The following is an 18,451-nucleotide window of genomic DNA, read 5'->3' on the forward strand; positions in this document are numbered from 1 at the left end:
GGGTATGAAGTTGGGTGTATAGGATTTTACTGTGTTTTTTTATTTTGTTTTTTGTGGTTGAACTGGATGGACTTGTGTCTTTTTTCAACCTGACTAACTATGTAACTATGTAACTCTCTGGCGCTCCTAAAGTCTGAAGGACAATTAACTGGCCGTTTGTTTGAAAAGTTTGGAGACCCCTGGTCTAAAGCAATCATTGCTGGTTTGGGCACAAAGGCCACAAATCTGTATCCAGGGCCTAGATTCCCGAAGTCTTTATGTTTTGGGGAGACATGGACCCTAATCCAAAGCAAGACCACTCCAAGGGCCCCCCAGGCACACACCTTCCATGAATAGAGCCCCCGAAAAAGCCAGGGCCCATAGTCAATAGGCAAGAAGCTACCCTGTAGGCCTCTCCAAAAGCCCCTGTCCCGGTTGGGTCTTTCACAATTAGTTATTTCTGCTATTATCGTTTTGGAGTATCCTGTGACCCCAAACCCCTCTCCTGTTAAAGTTCTTCAGCAATAAATAATAAAAAGACACCCCCTAGACCAGGGGTGTCAAACTCAATTTCATTGTGGGCCATACCAGCATTGTGATTGCCCTCAAAAGGGCCAGTTGTATCTGTAAGATTAGATGTCCAGCGCACCCCCTTCCCATATATTAGATGTCAAGAGCCCCCCCACCATCAGAAGTTGAGTCCCCCCACTCTCCCTTACATCACAGTGCACCCCCTTTGCTTATGCGGCTTCTGGGAAGAAGCTGGATGCATTGCTTGCAGAAGGTAAGGGTCTGCAGGAGGACCAGAGGAGGGCTGGAGCTGTCCTGCTGCAGGAGAGGTGCGAGGGCCACATGAAATGGCCTGGAGGGCCGGATTCGGCCCGCGGGCCTTGTGTTTGACACCTGTGCCCTAGACTAAGCCTGAATTGTCAGTGTGTGCAGGACTGAGCTTGTGAGACTGGCAGCCTCTGTACTGTACTGGGACACCTGGGTACATTCTCTGCTACCCCCATAGGGATAAGTGCTGCATGCATTTTGAGGATGTTCTCTCTACCTCAGAGCTGAATGTCTGTTTCTCAATGGCACACAGCACATGTTCACTATGAGAATGTCTTTTCATGAGCACCACAAATGTTTGCAATATTATTTGTAATATAATTATCTCCTATGGCAGTCAACGTCACCTGTAGGCCATAATGCGGTATTTTTGGTCGATGGATGTAGTTCAAGAACAATTCTGCAATCTGGCCACTAGATGGAGCTGATGACCATAGGAGATAGTTGCATTACAAACCATACAGTCAACAATTGCGGTGCTTGTGCAAATAGTTTAGTTTTTAAAAAGTGCCTCCTAGAGGTACAAAGGAAGAAGAAGAAGAGGTGATCCCCATCTCGGTCTGGGAGTATTATCATATACAGGCTATATGACATCAACCTGGAGCTGAGAGTTCTGTAAGTACAGAGCACAGAGGTGGAACGCAGGGTGTGTGAAGTTTTAGGCACCTATTTTGAGAAATTGGGTGTTGGTTGATTATTAGTTATGTGGCAGAGCGTTGCCCTGCTAAGGGTCTAAAAAGCAATTTTGGGGAAATTTGGGGAAAATTATGGGAGAAAGTAATAGTCTTCTATCAGTTCTCATTTATATCTCCAGCTGGAATGCTGTTGGCTGAAGCCAGTAGAAGGTGCTGAGAGTACAGATGATCAGGCGGTGAATAATCTGTTGTATATTGTCCTACCCAGAGACTGGTGACCATCACAGGAAAGAAATTCTGGATCGGATTAACCCAATATAACACCCAAGGCGCAGTGTGGGCAGGAAGGTGGGCAGACGGCACTACAGAGTAAGTAGCACTCATCATTTAGTAAATATCTTCCAAATATATTTTGGTTTTAAAAATAGAACAAAGAAATAAAACATCAGAACAAGTACTCGCTGATGAGAAGATCTCCCTTGGATAATTCACGCGTCTAATTGACATCATCAAACCAGCTTAGGTGATCCAGGATTTGCCCTGGATCAGGGGGACCCTCTTGATGCTGGTTCCCATGGTGTCCCTCAATAGTGTAGCCACCCTGTCATCAGAGGTATGTAGTAAATTTAGTTCTCTTGGGTAGTAGTTTGCCTAGGGGAAATTTGTTGTCTTTTCACTTGGCTTCTCTCCTAGGTTACGGTTGCTGCTGTTCCCTGCTCTTCCCACTGGGTGTCACTGGCAACCTGGGCAATAGTTATTGGGGCAGTGACAATCTTAGGCTCATGAACATTTATGTCCCCTCCTGCAACCACTAGGAGGTTCATGGATATGGTGCATGCTGGGGGGAAATATAAATGCTTGGTGAGTGGCCTAGTGGCATTTCTTCCCCCCAGGCTGCAGCCTAGGAAGGTGTTTGCAGTGATTTGTGCTGAGTAGGCCTCAAGCCAATTTGGGGCCTAGCATAGATTTTCTCAGGTTCCCTCCCTGGTCGAAAGGGGATACAGCACCCAAGGGGGATGGAAATCTTGCTGGAGGGGAATTGGTGTCTGCCCTCAGAGGATCCTCACACTCTCTTAAAAGAAAAAGTCCCTGTGAACCTGAGCAATAAAACCTTAAAAATGACTAAAGTGACTGGTACATATCATTGTTGTGACTCCACTGTGGCTTGGATTAACCCTGGGGTAATTCTAGGCCTCCCCATACATTTGAGGCATGTTTTCCATGCCCGGAGGGGCATTACAGTAGATATTCCTATCTTGCACACACTGCTTGAGTACCTTCTCTTTCTGGATAGGGATTGTGTCATCAGACCATTCCCTTGTAGGGATGAGCCGAACACCCCCCAGTTCGATTCGCACCAGAACATGCGAACAGGCAAAAAATGTGTTCGAACACGCGAACATCGTTAAAGGCTATGGGACACAAACATGTGAAAAAAAGTGTGGTGGTCCCCCCAAATTCCATATTATGCCCTTCAGTTCTGGTATGGTTATTAAGGGGAACCCTGCACCATTTTTTTTTAAATGGCGTGGGGTTCCCCCCAAAAAATCCATACCAGACCCTTCAGGTCTGGTATGGATTTTAAGTGGAACCCCACGCCATTTTTTTTTTAAATGGTGTAAGGTCCCCCCAAAAATCCATACCAGACCCTTATCTGAGCACGCAACCTAGCAGGGTTGTTAAAGGGGGCTTCCAGATTACGATAAGCCCCCCCGCCCGCAGACCCCCACAACCACCAGGCAAGGGTTGTGGGGATGAGGCCCTTGTCCCCATCAACATGGGGAGATCTTCCCCATGTTGAGGGTATGTGGCCTGGTACGGTTCAGGAAGGGGGCGCTCTCTCATCCCCCTCTTTTTCTGTGGCCTGCCAGGTTGCATGCTCGGATAAGGGTCTGGTATGAATTTTTGGGGGGAACCCCACACCATTTTTTTTAAATGGCACGGGGTTCACCTTAATATCCATACCAGACCTGAGGGGCCTGATATGGAATTTGGGGGGACCCCCACACTTTTTTGGGGGGTTTGGGGCTTAAAGGGGTTGTAAAGGTAAAAAAAAATGATTCCCTAAATAGCTTCCTTTACCTTAATGCAGTGCTCCTTCACATACCTCATCCTTCGATTTTGCTTTTAAATGTCCTTATTTCTTCTGAGAACTCCTCACTTCCTGTTCTTCTGTCTGTAACTCCACATAGTAATGCAAGGCTTTCTCCCTGGTGTGGAAAAAGCCTCTTGAGGGGGTGAGCAGGAGAGTCAGGACGCTCTCTACTTTGCAGATAGAGAAAGGAACTGTGTGTTAGTGGGTGTGCTGACTATCCTGCTTGCCCCCTCAAGAGTCTTTTTCCACACCAGGGAGAAAGCCTCACATTACTGTGTGGAGTTACAGACAGAAGAACAGGAAGTGAGGATTTCTCAGAAGAAATAAGAAAAATGGAAGGATGAGGCAAGTGAAGGAGGACTGCACTAAGGTAAAGGAAGATATTTAGGGATATTTTTTTTTACCTTTACAACCCCTTTAATATTTATACCAGACCCAAAGGGCCTGGTAATGGACTGCTGTTTTTTTCAATGACTTTGATGTGTATTGCCGGGACCCGACAATTCATGAACAGCCGCGAGTAGTTTTAAATTACTTTTTTTCCTTTAGAAATGACATTTTGTGCAGGGACAGTTCTAAACACAGGAAACATGAGCTACTTCACAGGCATTCTATAGACACCCCCCCCTAGGTACAAAATTTGAAGGAATATTTCACTTTTATTGTTTCACTTTAAGCATTATTAAAATCACTGCTCCCGAAAAAACTGCCTTTTTTTAAAACTTCTTTTTGCATTGATACATGTCCCCTGGGGCAGGACCCGGCTCCCCAAACACTCCGCTGGGGCAGGACCCGGGTCCCCAAACACTTTTTATGGCAATCACTTGCATATTAACCCTTAAAATTAGCACTTTAGATTTCTCCCATAGACTTTTAAAGGGTGTTCCGCGGCTTTTCAAATTCACCGCAAACACCCCAAATTGTTTGCTATTTGGCGAACGGGCAAACAGCCAATGTTCGGGTCAAACTCATGTTCGACTTGAACATAAAGCTCATCCCTATTCCCTTGTGTGTACCCAGGAACTGGATGGCTTTTGGCCAAAGAGGCCAGCTACTCATATGGTTTACTGGCTCTTTTCAAACTAAAAGCTCCAGTTTGTTGCATATTTTGCATACTGCATAGATGAGAAGGGGCGAGGCAGGGTGTGGTGTGGTGTCATTCCTTCCTTCAGGGACCACTCAGAGACATATCCTAGAATTCCCCATGATGGCAGTTACAGCTCTATTACCCTGGAGATCTAAAAATAGGGAGACCAATCAGGAGAGAACACAGAGGTCATTCAACCTTAGAACACGAATCAGGACAGAGCACATGGTGTAGGAAAACTCAGGGTAGCAAATAGAAAATCAGGAGAGAGGTTGTTGATGGAAACCCGCTGAGCGAGAGACCAGTAGAGCTGAAGGCACACATAGACTGTGGGGCAGAGAAATGAAATGCATATAGAGTGCAGGCAGTGGCGGAATTTTCGTAGTCGCAAAAGTCGCAGCTGCGACCGGGCCCTGTAAGTCCGGGGGGCCCACCTGACTGTCACACACAGTGTTTATTGGCTGATGCGGTGCGGCGCGCACTGCGTGCTGTTCGTTCAGCAGCGTCTCACACTGACTGTTGTGGACCGTCCCCGCCCCCGCCTCCGCCTCCGCCTATCCAGAGACACAGACAGATGTAGGGAGGCGGGGCGGACTCTGCAGAAGCGTGTGCGCGTGTACCTACCCGGTGGGAAGGCATCCTGGTGGGAGAAGGCACAAGGCACAGCACAGCCGCACGCACAGTGAAGGTGACACAGAATGACGGTAAGTCAATCAAAAGTGATACTTGATGGGGGTGGTAGCGGTAATTCTTGGGGGGGGGGGGCAGCAGTGGTACTTAAAGAGGGGTGGTAGCGGTGGTACTTGAGGGGGTGTGGCCGTGGTGGTACTTGAGGCTGATGGCAGTGGTGGTGCCATCCTCTCCCACCACCACCTGTGCCTCTTACTGATCCTATCCCCCCACCACTGATCTCATCCCTATCCCCCTCATTCCTTCTACAACAGAGGTGATAGGGATGAGATCAGTGGTGAGGGGATGGGATCAGTAAGAGGCACAGGTGGTGGTGGGGGAGGATGGCACCACCGCAGCCACCCCCCCTCAAATACAACCGCTATCACCCCCCCTCAACACCAGCACTTCCACTGATCCCATCCCTCCTCTCCATCAGCACTGTTACTGATCCCCAGTCAGTGGCGGAACTTTCATGGTCGCACCAGTCGCACTTGCGACCGGGCCCCTGAATTCTGCCACTGTAGGGGGGCCCGCCGCCGCCCGGGAGATAGTACATTCACATTGGTCATTTACTTAAACAGCTGCCCGTCTGCACTCGCGAGCACACTGCAGTGCCCACCCACTCCGCCCATCCTCGGCACAGTCCCTGCCCTCTCCACCCGCTCCGTCATCCTCTTCTCTCGCACTCACAGCACAGTCCCTGCCCGCTCCGCCCATTATCTCCTCCCACACTCACGGCACAGTACACACCGGCTCCGCCCATCCTCTCTGCCCGTTCCACCCATCCTCTCTGCCCATCCTCTCCACCCACACTTACGGGCACAGTCCCCGCCCGCTCCGCCGATCGTCTCAGACTACGCCTGCACAAACTGGTACTCGCAGGCCTGCCCATCCTCTCTGCTCGCCCAAGGAAGACCTAGCAAGGAGGGGGAACCAAGAGATCTGCAAGTGAGTGGCACCCATCCATCTGAATCAACACTGCCACTGATCCCCCCCACCCCACCCCCACTACTGGCACTGATGCCCACCCCACTACTGCCACTGAACCCCCCCACATCACCACCACTAATGCCACTGATGCCCACCACACCACCACTACTGCCACTGAACCCCCCCCCCCCCCACATCACCATCACTACTGCCACTGATACTTACCCCACCACCACTACTACTGCCACTGATACCCCCACATCACTGGCACTGATCCCCCACAAATCACCCCCACATCACTGCCACTGATCCCCCACAAATCACCCCCACATCACTGCCACTGGTCCCCCCCCCACATAACCACCACTACTGCCACTGCCCCCCCCCCCACATCACCACCACTACTGCCTCTGATCCCCCCCCACATCACCACCACTACTGCCTCTGAACCCCCCCACATCACCACCACTACTGCCACTGATACCCCGCACCACCACTACTATCTCTGATCCCCCGCATATCACTGCCACTACTGCCACTGATCCCCCGCACATAACCACCACTACTGCCACTGATCACCCCCCACATCACCACCATTACTGCCACTGATGCCCCCCACATCACCACCACTACTGCCACTGATTCCACACACATCATTGCCACTGATGCCCACCCCACCACCACTACTGCCACTGACCCATCCCCACCCAACCACCACTGCTGCCACTGATCCCATCCCCACCCAACCACCACTGCTGCCACTGATCCCACCCCCCCACTGCTGTCACTCATCCCATCGCCGCCGATGCCACTGATCCTATCCCTCCCTAACCACCACTGATCCCACCCCCCATCACCACCGCTACCACTCATCCCAGGAGTGTAAGTACAGGGGTCACAATTGCAATAGCGCACATGTTGCCCCTAAACACCTGGATGGGGGGCATTTAGAGGAACAAATCCCCTCCATTTTTCTCCTGCCGCCACCAAAAGTCTGCTTCTCCTCCTCTCCCTCCGATAGACATTCAGTGGCAGCAGGATGAAAATAAAGAGGATTTTTTCCCCCCTCCTATCCAGGTCCTGCTGCTGCCGGGATTAGTAGGAAGGGCCCTGGCCGGAGGTCAGGGGGGCCCTCCATGGTTTCTTGCACCAGGGCCTTGAAGGTTCTAGTTACGCCTCTGGTACAGCCAATCAGGTGAGAGCTGCGAGAGCAAAAACGAGGGGAAAGTGAGTGCTGGACTTCTATTTGTATTACCTTTCTTCATCATCCTCATCCGCTGTGTACTCGACTGTCTCACATGATGAGATTGGAGTGTCAATTAGAGTGTCTGTGCTGTGAGCTGAGTGTCCAGCTGTGTCAGTATTACATTGGTGATATGTTGTTATTTCTGCCTCACCGGTGGTCCACCTCTCCAGCACCGGTAATCTCAGACATCCAAAAGCTCCCGGGTATGCCCACATAGAAGTATTGCAGAGTGCAGAATCCCCACCTTCTACATGTAGGTGGAACCCTCAGTAATAATGTGAATATAAAGGAGAAAAGAGGGTACCTACCCCTAATTACTTTAATAAAATACTTAGGGCCATATTCTCCTAGATTTCCCGCGGGCGGCGCGTAAGCCATTTACACTCCGCCGCCCCAACCTACAGGAGCAAGTGCTGTATTCCCCAAACACTTGCTCCGTAGTTTGGGGCGGCGTAGTTTAATTGGCCCGGCGTAGCCACGCGTATCTCCAAGGGGGCGGCTTCTATTTAAATTAAGCGCGCCCCCGATTCTAACGAACTGCGCATGCGCCGGGCTTAAAATAGCCCAGTGCGCATGCTCCAGTTCTCGGCGTAAAACATCAATGACGCCGACGTGTGCGTCATTGACGTAAAGTCGTATTCAAGAACGACTTAGGGAAACGACGTAGCCGACGGAAAAACACGACGCGGACCCGACACCATACTTAACATGGCCTACGTGGGACTGGCGTAAACTTACCCCTCATATAGCAGGGGTAAGTTTACGCTTACGCAAACGACGTTAGCGACGGTTACGTGACGCGAATTCGTTCGGGAATCGGCGTATCAGGCTCATTTGCATGAACAAATGAGACCTGAACGTAAACGCCATCTAGCGGCGGGCGGAGTAATTACATTTAAGATCCGACAGTGTAAGTGACTTACACATGACGGATCTTAAGTGTATCTATGCGAAAATGATTCTAGGAATCAGTCGCATAGATACACGGGCCAAAAAAGGGAGATACGATGGAGTATCCTGAGATACTCCATCGTAACTATACTCAGAATATGGCCCTTAATTCTTAACAAGTGAATAACTAAAAAAGCCAGATATAACAGCGGTCCCGACTCAACGTGTTTTGTACTTTAACGTCTTCAGGAAGCACACATTTATGTCTGGTGAGGTGCATTTTAACTTCTCGAGGTGGTGCATGTATTGATACAGAATAGCACCTGCAAAGTGCCCTGAAAGAGCCGCTGTTGTCTCTCCAGTGTGAAAGCCCTCACACTGGAGCGGTGCGCTAGCAGGACGGTAAAAAAAAGTCCCGCTAGCAGTATCTTTGGAGCGGTGAAGGAAATCAATGGGCACCGCGGCTATAACGCCGGCGATGTGCTGCTGAAGCAGCGCTTTGCGGGTGGTTTTAACCCTTTTTCAGCCGCTAGCAGGGGTTAAAAACACCCTGCTAGCAGCTGATTACCCCTGAAAATATGACAGTAAAGTGCAGCTAAACCTTTTACCACCGATGCCATGGGTGCCCCAAGGTGAAAGGGGCTTATGTTTATGGACTTTCAGTTGTTAAACTCTTGAAAAAAATGGTTTCAATATATGTACTGAATCTGATGACTTGTAAGCAATTTGAATGTTGACATTGTATGTATGGTGTGGTGCCTTACTTTTTTCATTATTCGCTTTAGTAATAATAATAATAATAAGAAGGAGAACAAGAATATTAATATTACTATTATTATTATTATTATTATTATTATTATTATTATTATTATTATTATTATTATTATTATTATTATTATCTTAATATTACTATATTACAATTATTATTATTATTATTATTATTATTATCTTAATATTACTATTATTATAATCTTAATAATAGTTCTATATTACAATTAATATTATTATTACTATTATTATTATCTTATAATAATATTAACAATAATAATATTCTCATTCGTATTGTAACTATTATTATTATAATCATCTTCTTCTTCTTCTTCTTTTAATAATAATAATAAAAACATCAATTAATTTAAAAATAATGATATTATTATTATAATTATTATTATTAAAGCGGTGGTTCCCCTAAAAATAAAATTTTGACATCGCATTTAGCAAATAAATTACAATTAGAATCGGCTTGTTTTATTTAAAAAATACCTCCGTACGTATCGTTTCCTATATTCGGTCCCACCGCCACTTCCGGGTACGATGCAGGCGGTGGGCGTTCCTAATTGATTGACAGGCATCCGACCAACGCATCCATCGCGTCACGAGATGCCGAAAAAAGCCGAACGTCGGTGCGCATGCGCCGTATAGAGCCGCACCGATGTTCGGCTTTTTTCGGCATCTCGTGACGCGATGGATGCGTTGGTCGGATGCCTGTCAATCAATTAGGAACGCCCACCGCCTGCATCGTACCCGGAAGTGGCGGTGGGACCGAATATAGGAAACGATACGTACGGAGGTATTTTTTAAATAAAACAAGCCGATTCTAATTGTAATTTATTTGCTAAATGCGATGTCAACATTTTATTTTTAGGGGAACCACCGCTTTAACCACTTGCTTACTGGGCACATAAACCCCCTTCGTTCCCAGGCGAAATTTCAGCTTCCGGCACTGCATCGCTTTTACTGACATTTGCGCGGTTGTGCGACGTGGCTCCCCTTTTTCCCCCCCCACAAATAGAGCTTTATTTTGGTGGTATTTGATCATCTCTGCGGTTTTTATTTTTTTGCGCTATAAACAAAAAAAAGCAACAATTTTGAAAAAAAAAACACAATATTTTTTACTTTTTGCTCCAATTTTTTTTTTCAAAAATATTTTTTTTCTCAGTTTAGGCCGATACGTATTCTTCTACGTATTTTTATTAAAAACAAATCGCAATAAGCGACTGATTTGCGCAAAAGTTACAGCGCCTACAAAATAGGGGACAGAATTATGATTTTTTTTTATGATTTTTTTTGTACTAGTAATGGCGGCGATCTGGGATTTTTATTGGGACTGCGATATTACGGCGGACATATCGGACACTTTTGACACATTTTTGGGACCATTCACATTTATACAGCGAACACTGCTATAAAAATGCATTGATTACTGTATAAATGTCACTGGCAGTGAAGGGCTTAACACTATGGGGTGAGGAAGGGGCTAAATGTGTAAACTGGGAGTGTTTCTAACTGTGTGTGGGGGGAGGGGGGGGTGACTGGGGGAGGTGACCGATGCTGTGTCCCTATGTACAAGGGACACAGCATCGGTCTTCTCTCTCCCTGACAGGACATGGAGCTCTGTGTTTACACCCCATCATTACACACAGATCCACGTCCTTGTCTGTGTATCCGCTGATCGCGGGTGCCTGGCGGACATCGCGGCCGCCAGGCACGCGCATCAGCACTTCAGTGATACCGCGGGAGAGCGCGCCGCCGGCGGCGCTCGTGCACCCCCCAGTGGCCGGAGGGGCAGAGGACGTCCATAGACGTCCTCCCGGCAATTAAGAGCCACCTTGTTGCCGTCTTTTGACAATTGCCTGGGCGTAAAGTGGTTAATAATAAAAGAAGAAGAACAACAACAACAACAAAAACTTTGTGATGATGATGAAGATGGTAATTATTATTACTGTTTTTATTATTATTATTAACTGCCTGCACAGTTATACGGCAACAGGTCGGCTCGGCTGCGCGAGATCACGTTGCTATACGTCATCTCGCGAACCAGCCAATAGGGGCGATCACCGCCGGGCACCCACGATCGCTCGTTACAGAACGAGAACCGGGAGCTGTGTGTGTAAACACACAGCTCCCGGTCCTGTCAGGGGGGAAATGCTGATCTTTTGTTCATACAATGAATGAACAGCGATCTGTCATTTCCCCAAGTCAGTCCCACCCCCCCTTCAGTTAGAACACACCCAAGGAACATACCTAACCCCTTCCCCGCCCCCTAGTGTTAACCCCTTCCCTGCCAGTGGCATTTTTATAGTAATCAATGCATTTTTATAGCACTGATCGCTATAAAAATGTGTCAAAAGTGTCCGCAGTGTCCGCCATAAGGTCGCAGTACCGATAAAAATCGCTGATCGCCGCCATTACTAGTAAAAAAAAAAATATTAATAAAAATGCCATAAAACTATGCCCTATTTTGTAGACGCTATAACTTTTGCGCAAACCAATCAATAAACGCTTATTGCATTTTTTTTTACCAAAAATAGGTAGAAGAATACGTATCGGCCTAAACTGAGGAAAAAACATGTTTTTATATATTTTTGGGGATATTTATTATAGCAAAAAGTAAAAAATATTCTTTTTTTTTTTTCAAAATTGTCGCTCTATTTTTGTTTATAGCGCAAAAAATAAAAACCGCAGAGGTGATCAAATACCACCAAAAGAAATCTCTATTTGTGGGGGGAAAAAAGGACGCCAATTTTGTTTGGGAGCCACATCGCACGACCGTTAAAGCGAAGTAAGTTAAAGCGAAGCAGTGCAGAATCACAAAAAGTGGCCCCGGTCATTGACCAGCAATATGGTCCGGGGCTGAAGTGGTTGTTATTATTATTGGAGGATGATGATAATAATAATAATAATAATAATAATAATAATAATAATAATAATAATAATAATAATAATAATAATAATAATCTTTTTTGTTTTTTTTTCTTCTTATTGTTATCATTTTATACTTCTCGTATTACTGCTATTACTAATAATAATATTGATGTTATTATTGTTGGTGTTGTTGATATTATTATTCATTTGATTGTATCTCTTATCCAGAAATGTTACGGAAGGAACTGGAAGCTGCGCCAATCTGGGATCGCACTTTACCTGGGAGAACTGTTATACTGCACTGAGCTGGATCTGTGAGAGAGAGGCTGTCTAACCGCACTGATATGTGAGAGAAACTCTGTCTGACCGCAACGATCTGGAGAATGCTGAGTGAATGTTCAAGGCATTATGTGATTATTTTGAAGTGTAAATAAAATACTATTTCAGTCATATGTTTATTTTGCTATTTCATGTTGATTTCTATATTAGTTGAGTAATAAAATGTTTGATACCAATATGTGTATACTGATTACTGTAAGATAAAAGGATAAGGTGACTATTCTCTCAGATGTCACCAGGGCCGGACTTACCATTGGGCTTGACTGGGCTCAAGCCCATGGGCCCCACCCAATAGGGGGCCCCCTTTAAAAAAAAAAAAAAAAGTTTTTTTTTTTTTTTTTTTAGGGGTCCGGAGGCACCCAGGGCCCCAGACGGCAACCCCTCCTTTTTTTATTTATTTTTTATAAAACAAAATGTTTTTTTATATATTAGACGGCAACCCCTCCTTTTTTTATTTACTTTTTATAAAAAAAAATGTTTTTTTATATATTTTATATATATATATATATATATAATTATTATTATTATTATTATTAAAGGGCTCAGAGCTCTCCAGGGCCCCCGGATGGCAACCCCCCCTTTTTTTTAATAAAAAAATGTACATTTTTTTTATATATTTGTTTTTTATTAAAGGGCTCAGAGGTCCCCAGGGCCCCATGTGGCAACCCCCCCTTTTTTTTTTATAAATGTTTATTTTTTTTTTTTTTTTTTGTTTATATTTTTTTATTTTTTATTAAAAGGCCCAGAGGTCCCCAGGGCCCTGGATGGCAACCTCCCTTTTTTTATGTATTTTTTTTAAAAATGTTTATTTTTTTTATTAAAGGACCCAGAGGTTAATTTTTTCTTTTTATTAAAGGGCCCAGAGGTCCCCAGGGCCCCGGATGGCTACCCCCATTTTTTTTTATATATATATATATATATATATATATATATATTTCTTTATTTCTTCTTTTTTTTGTAAAGGCCCCCCCCCCCGCTTCTCAATTTCAGGCGGCAGCACCCCCCCCCCCTGGTTCTCTGCTCCAGGGGGCCCATGCCTTAAGCTGTGTAAGGGGCCCCAAAATTCCTGATGGCGGCCCTGTGCATACCTCCCAACACGCACGGATTCTGCGGGACTATCCAGCACAGACAGCTTCTTCACCGCAGTCCCACGAAAGGGTTAATTTTCCCACACTGCAAGAGGAGGCAGCACGGAAGCAGGAGGAACCGGAGCGGTGTGTGGAGGACTGTGGCTGCTGAAGGGAAGAAAGCCGACAGCCGGGCTAATGACAGTCTGTGAGTCTGTGGCCCCCGCTGTCGGCACAGGTGAGAGGCACCCCCCCCACCGCTCAACAACTTTAATGCGCACCCCCCCCCGGTCAACAACTTTAATTGTTAGCTCTATTTGAAGTTCTTTGCCAAATAAAGTTGAAAAGAATCTATAACCAAAAGTTTTTTTATTATCGAAAAGCATAGAGCAATGTGTGACATACAGTACCAAAGGTGGTATGGATTCTTATGTTATACATGTTGTACATCACAAAGCATTGTTCAGAAACAAAAACAAAATAAACAGTAGATATATTAAGTAAAGAAGGTTATCTACTACAGTGTTGTAATTGTAACATTGGTTTATTTACATATTTACTTAGAGTGTCCTCTTGTTAGTAGCCATAAACCCCACCATGGGGTGGAGCCAGTCACCCCCTATGGGTACAAACTGTGAGCAGGCTCCTGTTCCTTCCAAGGAGAGGCCACCACACCTAGGGTAGTACTGAAGACCCTAGGAGCGCTATAAAATGCAAAACATCACATACCTTGAAATGTAATACTATATAGGCGATAACCAAAAAAAAAAATTTAAAACATTGAAAAGAGTATCCTCGTGGTGGGTTACAGTAAATATAAGAACACAATGCAAGAGAAATCAGACCAGGAGATGGGAATTTCCGTAATTTTTCTGCCTTTCAACCAACATTGGTCTAGCTAAGAACTGATAGTATGAGTTCCTGTCACAGAATGGTAAATCATTATTTCAGGATTTCAGAATAGATCATATGTCATATGTGAGGGGGAGCAAATATAGATTGTTTCCAGACCTCCCAGTGTTTATGGAAGGTCTGCGCCCTTCTATCTTTATATGCAATCATTTTTTCCATAGTGTAGTGAGTGTTTACTCTGGATATAACTGCTTCGTAGTTTGGCGGCAATGGTGAACGCCATTCCTTGGCTAGTGTCATTCGTGCTGCAGTTAGTATATGGATTATGACTTTTCTAGTTAGAGGAGGGTAGTTTTCAATTCCTAATCCTAAAAGGGCGAGGGCCGGGGTAATGGCGAGATTGATAGATGATATCTGATATATAATGTTCGCTACTTCTCTCCAAAAGGGTTCAATTACTGCACAGCTCCATAGTATATGTAAAAGGTTGCCAGTGGAATTACAATTCCGCCAGCAAGTGGGTGGGATGTCTGGGTACATTTTATGGATCCTCACCGGGGTGAAGTACCACCTATGATAGACTTTTTGTGCGTTCTCCCAATGGTCCACACATGCTGAGGATCTCGCGCCATATTTAATCGCTAAAAGCCATTGATGAAGGGGGTATTCTATTTTTAGTTCCTGTTCCCATTTGATCATGCTTGGGGATTTGTTTTGTAGATATGATGGGTTGAAACATTTGTAAAATAAGGATATCCCTTTCTGTGTTGTTGATTGCCTATTGAGAAGAAAGTCCCACAAGATGTTGGGGATCTCTATCAATTTGGGGGGGTTAGATTTGTTGTAGTGCGCTATTTGTAGGAGTTGGTAGTTATCCCTTGTGTTTGAGTGTATTCCTTGCGGAGTGGGGAAGTGCTCTCCTTCTTTCCTCCAGGCCAGTGTAGAAAAGTTTGGTATTAGGTACTCGTATACTGCTAGAGGGGGATTTACTCTATGTATAGGTATGTCTCTAAATTTGTGTTTAATTAATAAGGCCCATGCTGAGAGTGTGGCTTGTATGGTGGGATATAGGGGCGCTATAGGCTTGTGGTGTAAGCTAGCCGCAATTGTTAATGCTGGAAGGTTATGTCCTGGGACAATTGTGTGTTCTATTATTGACCATTTAGTGTCTGATTGAGATGAGAACCAATACCTGGCTTGGTCCAAAATAGCTGCCTGGTAATAAGTGTGTGCGTTTGGTAGACCTACTCCGCCTAGGGTTTTGGGTTTATATAAGTGGTTTAGTGCTATCCTAGCTTTCTTCCCCGCCCATATGAATTTTCTTAGTTTAGTAGCTAGCTGGGTAAAAAAGATTTGGGGAATAGGGATTGGCAGCGTACGAAAATGATATAGTAGTTTGGGCAGCAATTGCATCTGGTATGCGGCTATCCTCCCCATCCAAGTCAATTGCAGTTTGCCAATATGGTCCATTTCTTCACATATTTGTTTTAACAACGGAGGGTAATTGGCCGAGTACAGATTAGTGGAGGAGGAGGTCAGCCGCACCCCCAGATATACAATCGATGGGGGGTTCCAATTGCAGGGAAATACTGTTTGTACTTTCTTTTGTGCCTCTAAGTTTAAATTAAGAGATAGTGCGAAGCACTTTTTCGTATTTACTTTATAGAAAGAAACCTGGCCAAATTGGTGTAGCGTGTTTTTGATTTCGCCTATGGAAATTTCTGGGTTAGTGATTGCTAAAATGACGTCGTCGGCAAATAACAGTATCTTGTGGGTTTCCTGGCCTATTTTAATACCCTGTATTTTGCTATTACATCTGATGCTTTGGGCCAGTGGTTCAATAATCAGTGAGAATATTATTGGGGACAGTGGGCATCCTTGTCGAGTGCCATTAGACAAGCGGAATGTGTCAGAAAGAATACCTGAGTTAAAAACTTGTGCTGTGGGGTTGGAGTACAGGGACATAATGGCTGTAAATATCATACCAGATATACCAAATTTTTGCAGGGTTTTCGATAGGTATCCCCAGTGCACCCTATCAATAGTGTTGAGCAGAATATGCCATATTCGATTTCGCGATATATCTCGAATATATATTCGAATATTCGAGATATATTCGCTAAATTCGAATATTCGTGATATTTTATCGAAATTAATTGAATGCGATTTTTCGCTATTGCGAATGCGAAAATAATTGCGATTTTTTTAATAACTGCGGTAGGAGCGCTCTGATTGGCTTAGAATATTCGTGATATTTTATCGAAATATCGCAACATGCGAATGCGATATTTATTGCGCAATTTCGAGATATGCTGGAGGAGCGCTCTGATTGGCTCAGAATATTCGTGATATTTTATCGAAATATCGCAACATGCGAATGCGATATTTATTGCGCAATTTCGAGATATGCTGGAGGAGCGCTCTGATTGGCTCAGAATATTCGTGATATTTTATCGAAATATCGCAACATGCGAATGCGATATTTATTGCGCAATTTCGAGATATGCTGGAGGAGCGCTCTGATTGGCTCAGAATATTCGTGATATTTTATCGAAATATCGCAACATGCGAATGCGATATTTATTGCGCAATTTCGAGATATGCTGGAGGAGCGCTCTGATTGGCTCAGAATATTCCTGATATTTTATCGAAATATCGCAACATGCGAATGCGAAATTTATTGCAGATATTTCGAAAACTGCTGTAGCAGCACTCTGAAATCGAATATGTATGATATTTTAACCACTTAAGCCCCGGACCATATTGCTGCCTAAAGACCCAAGGTGTTTTTACAGTTCGGGACTGCGTCGCTTTAACAGACAATTGCGCGGTCGTGCGACGTGGCTCCCAAACAAAATTGGCGTCCTTTTTTCCCCACAAACAGAGCTTTCTTTTGGTGGTATTTGATCACCTCGGCGGTTTTTATTTTTTGCGCTATAAACAAAAATAGAGCGACAATTTTGAAAAAAATGCTATATTTTTTACTTTTTGCTATAATAAATATCCCCCAAAAACATATATAAAAAAAAAAATTTTCCTCAGTTTAGGGCGATACGTATTCTTGTACCTATTTTTGGTAAAAAAAATCGCAATAAGCGTTTATCGATTGGTTTGCGCAAAATTTATAGCGTTTACAAAATAGGGGATAGTTTTATTGCATTTTTATTATTTTTTTTTTTTAATACTAATGGCGGCGATCAGCGATTTTTTTCGTGACTGCGACATTATGGCGGACACTTCGGACAATTTTGACACATTTTTGGGACCATTGTCATTTTCACAGCAAAAAATGCATTTAAATTGCATTCTTTATTGTGAAAATGACAGTTGCAGTTTGGGTGTTAACCACAGGTGGCGCTGTAGGATTTGGTGTACACTGTGTGTGTGTTTACAACTGTAGGGGGGTGTGGCTGTAGGACTGACGTCATCGATCGAGTCTCCCTACATAAGGGATCACTCGATCGATGCAGCGCCATAGTGAAGCACGGGGAAGCCGTGTTTACACACGGCTCTCCCCGTTCTTCAGCTCCGGGGAGCGATCGCGACGGAGCGGCTATAAACAAATAGCCGCGCCGTCGTCCCGGATCGCTCCCCGAGGGGACCCGACCGCCGCAAGTTGCGGGGGGGGTCCCGATCGGACCCCCGACCCACGTCTAGGCAGGGACGTACAGGTACGCCAATGTGCCTGTACGTGCCATTCTGCCGACGTATATGTACATGCGGCGGTCGGGAAGGGGTTAACCAAAATACATATTGCGATTGCGATTTTTCGATCGCGCATGCGCAATTGCGCGAACAACACGCGACCATTTCCTGGAGCCTTGCCAGTTTCCAACTTATGATCGCAGCGCAATCACACAGCAACATGGTTGGAAGCAATTTCACTAAGTCTGAGGAAAAGTTGCTGATTTGTGTAAGTATTTTGACCACTGTTATTTCATCATCTTCAACTGCATTTTAGTCTAGTTTAAAAGTTAGTATATATGATCAGATATTAGTATTTCACAAAAAATGTGTCTCCTGCTTTTACAAAACTACAAGTCCCAGCATGCCTGGACAGCTGCAGACACCCTGGTTGGCAAATGTGTATTTAGGCACTTTTCCTTGTTATTTAGCATAATGAATTTAACATTTTATTGGACATAGGACGTATGCGAACGTCCTGACTTCAGTGTC

The 18,451-nt window shown here is 44.9% G+C and overlaps 1 protein-coding gene across 2 annotated transcripts in view; it reads left to right on the forward strand.

Annotated features, from left to right (window-relative positions):
* The window catches only part of LOC120924727 (killer cell lectin-like receptor subfamily B member 1B allele C), a 32,176-nt gene extending 19,709 nt beyond the window's left edge, over positions 1 to 12,467 (forward strand). For both annotated transcript variants that reach the window (XM_040335741.1, XM_040335742.1), the window contains exons 6-7: positions 1,720 to 1,820; positions 12,246 to 12,467. In XM_040335741.1, the coding sequence (XP_040191675.1) occupies positions 1,720 to 1,820; positions 12,246 to 12,351 (207 nt within the window). In that variant the 3' untranslated portion in view covers positions 12,352 to 12,467. The remainder of the gene's footprint in view (positions 1 to 1,719; positions 1,821 to 12,245) is intronic.
* Positions 12,468 to 18,451: the final 5,984 nt, after the last annotated feature.

Source organism: Rana temporaria, chromosome 1 (assembly GCF_905171775.1).
Source record: "Rana temporaria chromosome 1, aRanTem1.1, whole genome shotgun sequence".
Classification (NCBI taxonomy): Eukaryota; Metazoa; Chordata; class Amphibia; order Anura; family Ranidae; genus Rana; species Rana temporaria.